This window comes from Phocoena phocoena, chromosome 1, assembly GCF_963924675.1.
Source record: "Phocoena phocoena chromosome 1, mPhoPho1.1, whole genome shotgun sequence".
Taxonomy (NCBI): domain Eukaryota; kingdom Metazoa; phylum Chordata; class Mammalia; order Artiodactyla; family Phocoenidae; genus Phocoena; species Phocoena phocoena.
In genome coordinates, this window is record NC_089219.1 from 74172234 (window position 1) to 74185244 (window position 13011).

A 13011-nucleotide genomic window follows, 5' to 3' on the forward strand; every position below is an offset into this window, starting at 1 on the left:
CACCCAGTAATTGGAGAATACACAGAAATATATAGAACACTTACAAAATTGATTTTTTGACTACACATATTTGATATACTTTAAAGAATTGATACATAGGCTGTGGTCTCTGACCACAAAGCAATTAAGTTTAATCAATAATAAAAGACTAATTAAATAAGTAAACACAAATGTTATATTTGGAAATTAAAAAAACCCAAATAACACACAGGTCAAGAAATAACTCATAAATTTAAAATTCAATTATGTATCAGAACTTGTGGGGTGCAGCTAAAGGATTTAGAGCCAAAATCTTAAATGTGTATGTTAGGAAAAGAGAAAGACATTTGTGATGTAAGGATGCAAGTAAACAAGTTAGAGAAAGCACAGTATGGTTAATCAAAAGAAGGAAAAAAACTAATAGAGACACGAGCAAAAGTCAGTGGAATAGAAAATATTCATCAGAGCCAATGCGTAGTTCATGGAGAAGACTTTTAAGAGAACTGATTAGAACTGTACCTATTTAAGATTTAATCATAGTTAACATGTTTATTCAAAACTTAACATGGGCTTCCCTGGTGGTGCAGTGGTTGAGAGTCTGCTTGCCAATGCAGGGGTCACGGGTTCGTGCCCCGGTCCGGGAAGATCCCACATGCCGCAGAGCGGCTGGGCCAGTGAGCCATGGCCGCTGAGCCTGCGCGTCTGGAGCCTGTGCTCTGCAGCGGGAGAGGCCCGCGTACCGCAAAAAGAAAAAAAAAAAAAAAACTTAGCAAAATTAGGACTGGACAGTTTTATAGTCAAGTTCAAAAAACAAAAATTTTAATCTTGTACAAAATTTTTCAAAGAATTAAAAAGGAGATATTCTTAATTTCTTAAATATATGTATTCTAGTAATAGTTTTACAAGTAAAGTATGGGAAAGAAAAGCAGTTAGAAACATGTTCTTTGAAGTTAGGAACAGGAGTAGGATGCTCGTTGTCTCTATCTGTACAGTATAACACTGTGAGTGATAACCTACACGGTAGGACAAGAAAAAGTTCGAGTAAAAAAAATTATCATTATTCACAGATATGTGATTATCTACATAGAAAATTCAAGAGAATCTACTAGTGTTATTTTAGAATTAATGAGAGACTGCCAGTCTGCCATATAATATCAGTATATAAACATCAACTATGTGCTATACATCAGCAACAAACAAATGGTAATTTTTAAAAAAGTCTCCCTTTTACAATAGCAACCAAAGCTCTAAAGAACCTAGGAATAAATCTAATAAAAGAATAAGACCTTTAAGAGAAAAAAGTTATAAAATTCTACTGAGATATTTAATATTTAACAAGCAGATATCATTTTATACCCATTAGATTATCAAAAATTAGAAAGTAAAAATTAAACAGTAACATATTTTGTTGAGGATATGGATCACCAAGGATAGAGTGGTAGTATAAACTAGCACAACCATTTATTGAGCCACTTACTATTTAGTTAAGTTGAAAACGTGCATACCCTATCATCTAGGGATCCACTCCTATCTCTGTACTTTCCTCAACAAGACAGAACATTTGAATTCAGGACCAAATGGAAAATCTTTAGCATATGATTCTGCTAGATAAAATATCCTCTGAGAAAAAGCCTCAGTGAACAATTAAGGAAGTAAAGTACATTTCAAAGAGCATTTCAAAAATTGCCTGGGTCATTAGTTTTATGGCTATAAATTTACTTTTTTATCACAAAATCCTTTAGGGAACATCTTCAGTCAAACATGGCTTGGATGGCCTAGAAAATCTACAGCATCCCTAGACAGAGAGCAAGTTTGGAGAGAAAGCATGTACATGTGATTTGTAGTGAACAAGTACACTAAGTGAATTCATAGTGTATCCATCTGTCCATATAGATACTAGTCAAATAAGTTAATGTGTTTCTTTCTATAATTTGATCATTTAAATATATATGTCTCACCAAAAGTTTAAAATTTTTTTAACAGTGTAGTGAAAGAGTGGGTCAATTATAATGTTCACTTGTAACCAAGACTTGATAAAGAATTAACTAACAAAAAATTGTAAGGAGAGGACAGAAGAGTAAATGTAAGCAGTATTGCAATAAGAATAGCCTTTATTGCCTATTAAATTTTCAAGCACTCTTTCATGCGTGATTTTGTGCAAGACTAATTAATATCTTAGAAAAGAAAAGTAGGCCCATTTGTGCTGTTATGTGGTCCCATCCACTGAACTACACAAATAACAGTTATAGTAATTAAAGTTGTTTTTTATACTCACTGTCATTTTAAGGTTACAGTGAATTTGCTTTGAACGAACACATTTGAATATGGTGAAGCAAAGTGTCTCTTCAGCAAAGTGAACACAATTGCTCTTCAGATTAAAGGGATAGAAATATGATATTTCATTAATATATTTCCAGAGTAGGGTTTTGACTGGTTAAAAAGATACATGTATCCAAAGAATTAATTGTAATCATTGTATAAAACACTTTTGAATATGTGTTTTTCATTCTATTCCTGTGTGTGAATATCTAATGAACAGGTATGGGTTGGTAACTTCTTGTGTGTATGTTATTTTATGTGTTATTTAATCTGTTTAATTTATTCTTTTTGATCAAGCACGCAAATCATCAGAAGCATCTGGTAGGAAACCACTTTTTACAGAATAATTTGTTTGCTTTGTTGCTATAAGTTGCATTTTATGAGGCATTCTGTAGCAACTAGAATATTTTATATTTACTGAAAATATTTGTACTACAGCATGTATGTGTGTGGGGAGGTATGCTTAGAAATAACAAATATAGAGTTCTAAAGAGGTGAGTGTTTGAAGTAGGGGTGCCAGAAGACAGTATTACAGTCTACTAGATTTACACTTCCTAGAGGTTTTGGAAGAGACTGTATTGTTATTTGTTGATAGAACTTGGTATTTTCATAACTAATTTACCTCCGTTCCCATCCTGTTTTGTGCTTTCTGACATACACTAAATAACCTAAATAGAATAATGCTTTTATTTAGGTAAAGAATGAAGATGAAAATAATTTAATTACAAAGAGATTAGGGGGACCATGAATTATAATCTGCTCAGTAAAAAAAAATTTTAACTTATTACAAAAAAAGATACTATTAAGAAACAACTGCTTATAGTACCTAATACTTGCTCTTTCCCTTATAGAAAATTTTAGAGGAACAGCTCCTTCTCTTATTCCCTAAATGGATAGCCATCAAGATTTAAAATATTCAGACCTGTAACCCCCACTGTTCTTCCTCCTTACTCTATCTGGCTCCCCTCTTTCTTTAGCCAAGTGATCTTGCCTCCTATTTCCCAGAAGAAATGGAGTACAGCAATTGTGAATAACTCAGTTTACTCCTGGGCCTTTCCACATACTGAAAAGTGTCGCTGTGGCGAGCAGCTACCTCCCTGATTGGGCACTTTCTTGCCCATACACTTCACCTCCCACTGCTGCTGTACACTTTTACCCTATGCCGCAGCTATTTAGGTCTGTTGACATTTCCTGAGTAAACCATGCTCTTTCCTTTATACATTTGATTCAAGATCATCCCAGCCTATCTTTGTCCTCAACTTCATCTGCCAGAGGAACTGTTTATCCTTCAAGATTCAGCACAAATGCTGCATCATCTTTTATGCCTTACCTTACTACCCAAGAATTTCCTCTTTTGAGCTTGAATAGCACCTGTAGATTTCTTAGTTGTAATCCTTGTCACGTTCTATTACAGTGGTTCATCTATTTCCCCTTTAGCTTCTCATCTCCTATATAGTGGAGATATGTTCATTCTTTGTTGTGTTCCCAGAGTCTAGCTCAGTTTCTGGTACCATTGAACAGTGCTCAATAAATGTTGAGAAGATTGTTAAACCGGCACCAATGAAGTAAAAATACCTGGAAGACACTATTGTCTCTCAGAAGGGACTTAATGAAGTATTACAATTCAGAGTGTCTTTCCTACAGTACAGTTTTGAAAAAGAATAGAAGTCCAGAGATGGCATTGCAGTAGTTATAGGATGTGTATTTCAGTATATGCTACTTAATATTATTAGCGCTATTGCTATGAGGAGTTAAATTTTTTGTTAGCTGTTTTAAGGAAAATTAGAATGGTATTGATTGTGGCGCTGAACAGTAATTATTGATTTTATTTCCTAACCATTTAATTTAAAAATATTCTATTTGAATATGTTCAGTCAAATAATCATTTCTACATTGTTTTAGTCTGTACATAATATTCTGTAAAAATGTGTATAAGTGATTTCATGCTAATATGCTATTTTTATGAGTGTCATTTAATCATTGTTTAATTTATTTTTCGGATACAAGCTTGCTCCTCTTCAGAAGTATCTGGTAGGCAATTACTTTTAATAAAACAAATGTTACCTTTTAAAACTTTTTATTTGGTTGTTTGCAAGTTGTTATGCTCCTCCTAAAGTTATATTTTTATAAAATATTCTGAGTTAATAAAATATTTTAGTTGATGGGAGAAATGGTTTAGTTTTATGTTGAGTTTTATCCACAGAAATTATTTATATTGCAGTTTCTTGTGTGATATTTTAGAAACAACAAATATAGCACTGTGAAATAGTGGGAGCTGTACAGGGTAACATAAGACAAATTAATACACACCACTTAAATTAGATAACCCAGGTTAATGAAAGGTTTTTGAAAGGAAAATATAGTTGTAAATCTTGAGTAAAACAGCTAATATTTTAATTGGGTATTTACCCTAGGAAGTTTATATTCTATTTTGTTCTGTTTTCTATTTGTTTCCCTTCTATTTTCTGACATCCATTAAAAGAAGTTAAATAAAATTGTGCTTTTATTGTAAAAGAGGTGTCAAAGAGAGAGGTGACATTTATCACATTACAAAGAAAACTGGAGAATTCAACATCTGGAGTAGTTATAATCTGTACAGTAATAGATTTATAAACCCTTCTTATAAAACATGAATGATAACCTCCTTTAAGCTTTGCATAATGGCATACTGTAATGAACAACATGCCCTTTTTATAATCAGTAGCAATCTAGAATCTAGCAGCAACACAGAACCAAAAATTGCCCAGTAAATAAATTTACTAACTATAATGAGTGAAACATTTCAGAATTATCTGAATAACATGAAATAAAGATATGCCATACTTGAATTTTTAATAAATTTTCCTAATGTTTAAAATGAACTCTCTAATTTTTAACAATGTCGTGTGTATAAATATATTCAAAGATATTTTGAGGGTGGTAAGATTTAAGTTTTTTTTTAATGTACTTGTAGATATGCATAAAAATTATCACTTTGTTTCTTCTTTCTTCATCTCATGAATGTGGGTAAATATTTCTACAAACCAACCCTGGGTGAACATATAGATTCCTTTGGTATTTCTTAAACTGAAGAGAAAATAAATTTATATGGAAAATAAATGTAATTGTAGTATATACTTCTGGGAAGAAATTGAGGTAATTTTTGGTGTGTCCTCATTTTCTTAGTACCTAGTTTGCTCCATTATTGACCAGTACAGAACAAAATATATTTGCAGAAAAATCCTTTGTTGAGATGTTTTTTCCTAAGGACTGTTACTAATCACTGTGTTTTCAGATAGGTACTGATGATTACTAAGAAGCATTACAACCAATATTATAACTCATATGTGTTGAGCTCCAAAACCTGTGGCTGTTGCAGGATATCACAAGGGTTTAAATTGAGTGTAAATGTAGATATGGCTTATAGATGAACACAACAAGAAAACAATTGAGAACTTCAAGTATATGCTTTATAGGGAACTCCAGATTAAATGTGCTGCAGTGTTTGAATTTGGCTTTCTTCCACCACTCGTTTTATTAATTAGTTGCCAACACCTTATGTCAGTGGATATAAACTTTAAAAATAACTAGAGAAAAACATTTAGAAAGTTAAATTCACCACTGTGTAAAAATAATAAAATCCAGAGCAAATACATATGGTTCTAGATTGCCTATTTTTTTTAGAGTTATCATAATCTAGCATGTTATAAAATATTTTATTTTTTGTGTTTATATTTATAAGGTATATATTTTGGTTAACCAATATTTTTACAAAGAGTTAACTGTGTTCATCTTTGCATCTAAGTAGTACACATATAAACCAGACATTTCATGTGTATATGTATACTTATGTGACAAAAAGTGTTGCAGGAAGAGTTTTCTTTGTGGAATTATTTAATGACATTATAATTAATGCTTATCCTTACTCTAAAAAGGAATCTATTTGTTGAAATAATTTGCAAAATTTAACATCTTTAATTCATACCATTTCTGATAATTTTCATATAAGACCTTTATGAGAACTGTTATTTACTTTCTACAGTGTTACTTGACAGTAAACTCAGAATACTGATGAGTACAGAGAGTATTTCAAAGATTTTCCTGGATATCCTATTAGTGCATGAAATTCAGTAGTACTTAAAATTTTTCCTTTAGCTTATTCACCAAACAGGAAAAAAGGAAATTTTCCTTCAACTTACTTACCATCTTTGGCAAATACTGCCAGTCCTTCCTTTGACCAGTTAGTTTTTTCTTAACTCAAGATCCAATTAGCAAGAAGTGACAGGAGAAGCTGAAACAGGATGTTAGGGATTTTTTCCTTTTCCTGATTTTCTTCCATGTCTCCAAATTATCTATACTCATGCAGGCATCTGGAGAGTTTATACTGCAACTTGATGTACAAGTTCTATAGATAGAAAATAACTAAAAATATTTTTCAAAAGAAATCAGAGGTATATTTTGGGAATCACAAGTTGTTCTTAAAAGCCACAGTTGCATTTAGCAATAAATTATGTTTTTAATTTATTTTATAGCTGTCGTTTCCAAGTCAATGGCATGTGCAGATGTCTGTTTCATGCAAAAAAAAAAAAAGAAAAGAAAAGATCTTACTTATAAAACCACTCTTCTTCAGTTGTAACTAGTATATTAACTTTTTAGAAGTAGGATGACTTGAACCTTCCTAAACTCAAAGAAAATGTAATAATTTTCCACCCCCAAATCCACCCCCAGGAAGAATTAGATCATATTTGCATAAGTAGTTGCAATTATTTGATTCATTGTTTTGGTGAATGAGATTTTCATATAATGGAAAGATTCTAATTTTAAAAATTATTTTTCTTAAATTTTCTAAAATAGGTATTTTGAGAGTATTTTGCAAAATACAAGTGACAGTTTATATAAAGTAGTAAAATAATATCTTCAGAAATGCACACTAGTGTTACATAAAAACTAATGTCTGCTGTTAGTGCCTGTGAACACCATTTTGAAATCTCAAAGCACTTAAAATGCCAACAGCTTTCTTGTTTAACAGTATTTTGCCAAAGGTACTTCAGTGGGGGTAAAGGAGGAAATTACAATATATCTTATATGCCTCAGTTTAATACTACTGCATCATTAGAAGATCTTATTAAAGTATTTGTGAATCCCTCATTGAACTTTTGTCTTTTTATCATTATCATCATTCTTATTATTACTTCTGAAATAAATGCCACTGTGCCATTTGTTTAGCCTTTTACTATTTCAACACTATTTAAATCCTACTTTCATCTTTATTTATAGATTCAGATATGAGAGGAATAAAGGGAACTCCCCCCCCCCCCAAAAAAAAAGAAAGACTAAAATAATTACTTCTTGTGTAGTTAGGTTTTGCTCTCTCAAACCTAACTATGGGAAAAATAATACATTTTGTTAATGCCATTTTATCTCTCTGGAATTTTTTTTACTATTTGTTTCTAAAACCCTGAAGTTATTTTGTAAACAGAAATCATTGTTAGTAGCTTTGTGGGAAGACAATGAAAAAGAGGAATCCTTTTAAATAATTCATCATTTATCAAATCTAAAACTTCAAACCACAACTCTATAAAATAATGTGGCTATTATTGATCACTATATAAACATCTGGTTTTGAATTGCTTTACTTTAGTTTATATTATAAGTTAGGCATTCAGGCATTTCGTTTGCTCCAAATTTAGAATGAGAGCTTTAAGCTGTTTGGGTTTTTTGGTTTTGGTTTGTTCTGTTTTATTTTTAAGTCTTTGTGGCTGTTCTTTGTGTTAGTCTGTAGTTTTTCCCTTTCTCTTTACCTTTAGTAGAGAGGATACAAATCTAATAATATAAATCCTTATACCTGAAAACAGCCCCTTATCAAAGTCAGTTAGTTTTGAAACTCCACAAATCAACAAATTCACATTCTCCAGATTTTTTACTTCTTATGTTTACTCTGTTAATATCTGCTGGCTTATTTATTTACAATAAGTATTTTGTCCTATATTGATTTCTAACTTTTTTCATTACTTTCAGGTATGTTTTCAGGAACAGTATTTATATTATTAAATTTGAAATTATCAAAGTGACCTCCACAGAGAACAGTATTAGATATTCTTAGAAATTGGAGAAACTGTTTGCTTCTTCTTTAGAGAAACTAAATAGCTCTCTAGTATATCATGGTTGTGAATACATGTTTCGTGGCAACCATAGTTGACTTAAGTCTGTGTTTTTTAAGCAAGTATATTTATGTGTAATGTATTTATGTATGTAGTATAAATATTCTTAGAAGTCAAAATTTGGTTTTTTTTTTTTTTTTCTAATATATTTTCAGTGAAAGAGTTTCTAGCCAAAGCCAAAGAAGACTTTTTAAAAAAATGGGAAAATCCTGCTCCGGTAAGGAACATTTAAAATTTTCTGTGATTTAAAAATCTTGCTTTAAGTAAAATCATGATTCTCACCTAAATAATTTACTACTTCAGAAAGTTTAATTTTCAAATAGCATTAATAAATATAAGCTGAACGTGAGAATTTTGCCATAATATTATGTTTTGATTTATTAATAATTTTATGTATACCTAAATTGGAGAAGGAACTAATTTCTGATATAATACCTGATTATACATTTTGATACTAATTCCAAGTTGCTACAAACTCTTGATATTTTCTAATATTTAGTAATTTTGATTTATGCCTTCGATAGCATATTTATTATTTTTATTAATTATGACAATTAGGGACCATATTGTGCAGTTTCAAATTCTTAATCACAAATACTTGGCTACTGACAACATACCAAGTACACTAGGATCCTTTCATAAATGTTTTGATGAGTTAAGTTCTATATAATTTAAGTACTTTAGATCTTAACTAAGATCTAAAAATTATATATAAAAAGAGCCATCTACACTTGCCAAAAACTCTATTTCAATTTATTTTTATAAATAAGTAATGACCTATAATAGTAGGTGAAATTTTGAAAACTTTTCCTAGCATAAAAATCCTTTTGAAATATTTTTTCACTAAAAAATATTTAATTCTAAATAAAATGTTACATTTTATGAAGATGCCATCATTACCAAGATTTAGAGCATGAGCTATATAATTTATGAGGAAGATAGCATATTCGTATGAAAAGCAGTGACTAGCAGAAAGAGATGTTTTGTTGTCTATTAATGATGTTTATTTTCATTATTTAGTTGGGAACTTTATTAAACATTTCAATCCATTGTTGTTGATAAAACCAAAAATTAAATATTAATCCATAAAATTAAATAATTAATTCAGTCAGAATTATAAGGACTTTTTCTTTCTGTATCCATACAGAATCTCATGGCAATTTAAAATTATTAGAAATAAGAATGAAAACAAGTTTTATAAATAAAAACTTAGAGTTACTTGCTTTCTCCTTAATGATTCAGTAAGAAGCTATGATGTGTCTCCAAAGGCAAGGTTGATTTGCAAAAGATTAAGTCCAACTACAGTGAATTCCAGTAGCAATCCAAATTCCTCACTTATAAAAGAACCATATTGCATCACATTTTTCTAAAGCTTAATGCTATACAGAATGGCCCTTGGAAATATTTTTTCCAAGATTTTCATGAAGATGTTTATAATGAAAACCTATTAAACAAGTGGGTTTGCAATTACTATTTGGTGCCACTTAGCACATAATTTGTTCCTAGTAATTTTCATTTTGTTGTGGCAGCAACAAATTCAATAGATTGATGCCTCCAATTCTTTGCTTCTATGCTATAGTCAAAGCCAAAGATGTTTGCTTGTAACAAAGCATCTTTCAAGGAGAAAGACAGTGATTATTCTTCTGGGACTCTGACTTTTGGTTATCTTTGTGGGAGTGAGGAACTCTTTTTACCTTATTGTTACTTTTTTAGGTAATACTGGGTTGTTGTCACATCAGAGAGAGAAAACCATTAGTATCTCTCATGCTGTTATTATCTAGTTCATATAAGGATAGAAATGAAGTAAGACAGTGTTTCTTCAGAGGTAACTCTAGTGAAAGGACTCTGATCCTCAGCTTATCTATTCATTATAATTACTTGTAAGTGCACTAAGACTGTGTGGCTTCCATGATTGCATACTTCTGGTCAGTTTGTAATTATTAAAATATGGAGCTAATTTATTAGAAGTCCAATACTATGAATTCATATTAGAATATGACCTTTCATATTTCAACTGACGATCTTACTTCCTCACATTACTATTATGCTTTGTTTTGCGATGTAAGTCTCTTCTCAAATATTAGATCCTTTCTTATTCAAAGGGAAAAATAGAACCAATAATCTGCAATTTCAGTAGTCTCTTTGTATTGTTTTTAAATGGATAGTTATAAATTACCTATTCTGATAGCATATCATTAAATCTATTATAGTTTTCATAGTCTTATGAAAATTTCTAATTTTAAAGTTTATTTTTTCATGTATATGTAGAATAATGCTGGGCTGGAAGATTTTGAAAGGAAAAAAACCCTTGGAACAGGTTCATTTGGAAGAGTCATGTTGGTGAAACATAAAGCCACTGAACAGTATTATGCAATGAAGATCTTAGATAAGCAGAAGGTTAGTGTATGCATTGGTTTGGGGTTTTTTTTTTTTGGAATTTAAAAAAATTTTAAAATTTTAAATTGAAATATAGTTGATTTACAATGTTGTGTTAGCTTGAGGTATACAGCAAAGTGATTCAGTTATATACATATATATTCTTTATTAGATTCTTTTCCATTATAGGTTATTACAAGATATTGAGTATAGTTCTTTGTGCTATACAGGTTCTTGTTGGTTACCTATTGTATATATAGTGGTGTGTATATTTTAATCCCAAACTCCCCATTTATCCCTCCTCCCCCACCTTCCCTTTTGGTAACCATAGTTTGCTTTCTATGTCTGTGAGTCTATTTCTGTTTTGTAAATAAATTCATTTGTATCATTTGTTTAGATTCCACATATAAGTGATATCATAGGATATTTGTCTTTGTCTTGCCTACTTCACTTAGTATGGTAATCTCTAGGCAGAATTCTCTTTAACATAAATTGCAGCAATATTTTTTGGCCCCATCTCCTAGAGTAATAGAAATAAAAACAAAAATAAACAAATGGGATCTAATTAAACTTAAAAGCTTTTGCATAGCAAAGGAAACCATAAACAAAATGAAAAGACAACCTACTACAGAGTGGTAGAAAATATTTGAAAATGATACAACTGACAAGGGATTAATTTCCAAAATATACAAACAGCTTATTACAGCTCAATATCAAGAAAACAAACAGCCTAATCAAAAAATGGGTAGAAGATGTAAATAGACATTCCTCCAAAGAAGACATACCAGTGGCCAACAGGCACGTGAAAAGATGCTTAATATTGCTAATTATTAGAGCAATGCAAATCAAAACTACAATGAGTATCACCTCACACTGGTCAGAATGACCATGATCAAAAAGTCTACAAGTAATAAATGCTGGAGAGGGTGTAGAGAAAAAGGAACCCTCCTACATTGCTGGTAAGAATGTAAATTTGTACAGCCAATATGGAGAACAGTATGGAGGTTCCTTAAAAGACCAAAAATAGAGCTACCACAGGATCCTGCAATCCCCCTCCTGGGCATATAGCTGGAGAAAACCATAATTTGAAAAGGTACATGCACCCTAATGATTATAACAGCACAATTTACAGTAGCCAAGACATGGAAGCAACCTAAATGTCCATCAACAGATAAGTGGATAAAGAAGATGTGTGTATATATACACAATGGAATATTACTCAGCCATTAAAAAAATGAAATAATGCCTTTTGCAGCAACATGGATGGACCTAGGGATTATCATGCTAAGTAAAGCAGTCAGACAGAGAAAGACAAATATCATGTAATATTGCTTATATGTGAAATCTAAAAAGATGATACTGGTGTATTCATTGTTATTTACCTGAAGAGTAAATTTTATCTGCTAGATTATTAAACACATGCAATAGAATAACTTACCATTGACACCTTCAGATAATTTTATTGTTGTGTTTAGTTTGCATTCCTCTTTATTGTGACTATATGACACATACAATTAATAGTTTGAGTGTAGGGGGGTACATTATTATTTCAATAATTATTTATACATAATAGGTATATATATGTTTGCTAACAAAATATTGAATTCTATATGTAAAGAACAGGCATCTCTATTACATTCTGCCTTGTGGAAAAATGCAGGGACCAATTACTTGATCCTTAGATTGAGGTAACAGAAATTTAGTGATTTATTTTATGACTTATTTTAATTGACAGTTGAAGCCCTGTTGTTTAACATGATTGAGCTGTTTAATTTAAAATGTAAGTTAAAGCAGGGAATAATTTGAAAACCTGCATACTGTAACAAATATCAAATCATTATATTATACACCTCAAACTAATAATGTTACATGTCAGTTATAGCTAAAAGAAATTAACTAATTAAAAAATGAATTTTAAGTATTTATCATATATTAGTGTTATCTAATGAATCAAGGTATCTGAATTATTCATGCTTTAAATATTAAGCTTCTGTTTTCCTAGTAATGACTATTGAGGGAAAGTAAAAGAAAAATGGCGAATCTTGATTTGTTATCTTACAGATATTATGTACTCAAGAATGACATTTTGGCTTGCTGGGATACAGATAGGAAAATGTGGAGGAAACAGTACTGAACGAGTAATCAGGGTTACAGATGGTGGGTAAACTAGTGCTATCCAATAGAAATATAATGTGAG

The 13011-nt window shown here is 30.8% G+C and overlaps 1 protein-coding gene across 3 annotated transcripts in view; it reads left to right on the top strand.

The window, feature by feature from the left end:
* The window catches only part of PRKACB (protein kinase cAMP-activated catalytic subunit beta), a 143186-nt gene that overhangs the window by 85875 nt on the left and 44300 nt on the right, over positions 1–13011 (top strand). For 2 of the 3 annotated variants that reach the window (XM_065882066.1, XM_065882050.1), the window contains exons 2-3: positions 8594–8655; positions 10707–10835. In XM_065882066.1, coding sequence (XP_065738138.1) covers positions 8594–8655; positions 10707–10835 — 191 coding nt within the window. Of the gene's footprint in view, positions 1–2595; positions 2620–4305; positions 4330–8593; positions 8656–10706; positions 10836–13011 lie in introns of all 3 variants that reach the window. The other variant, XM_065882058.1, reaches the window with a different exon arrangement.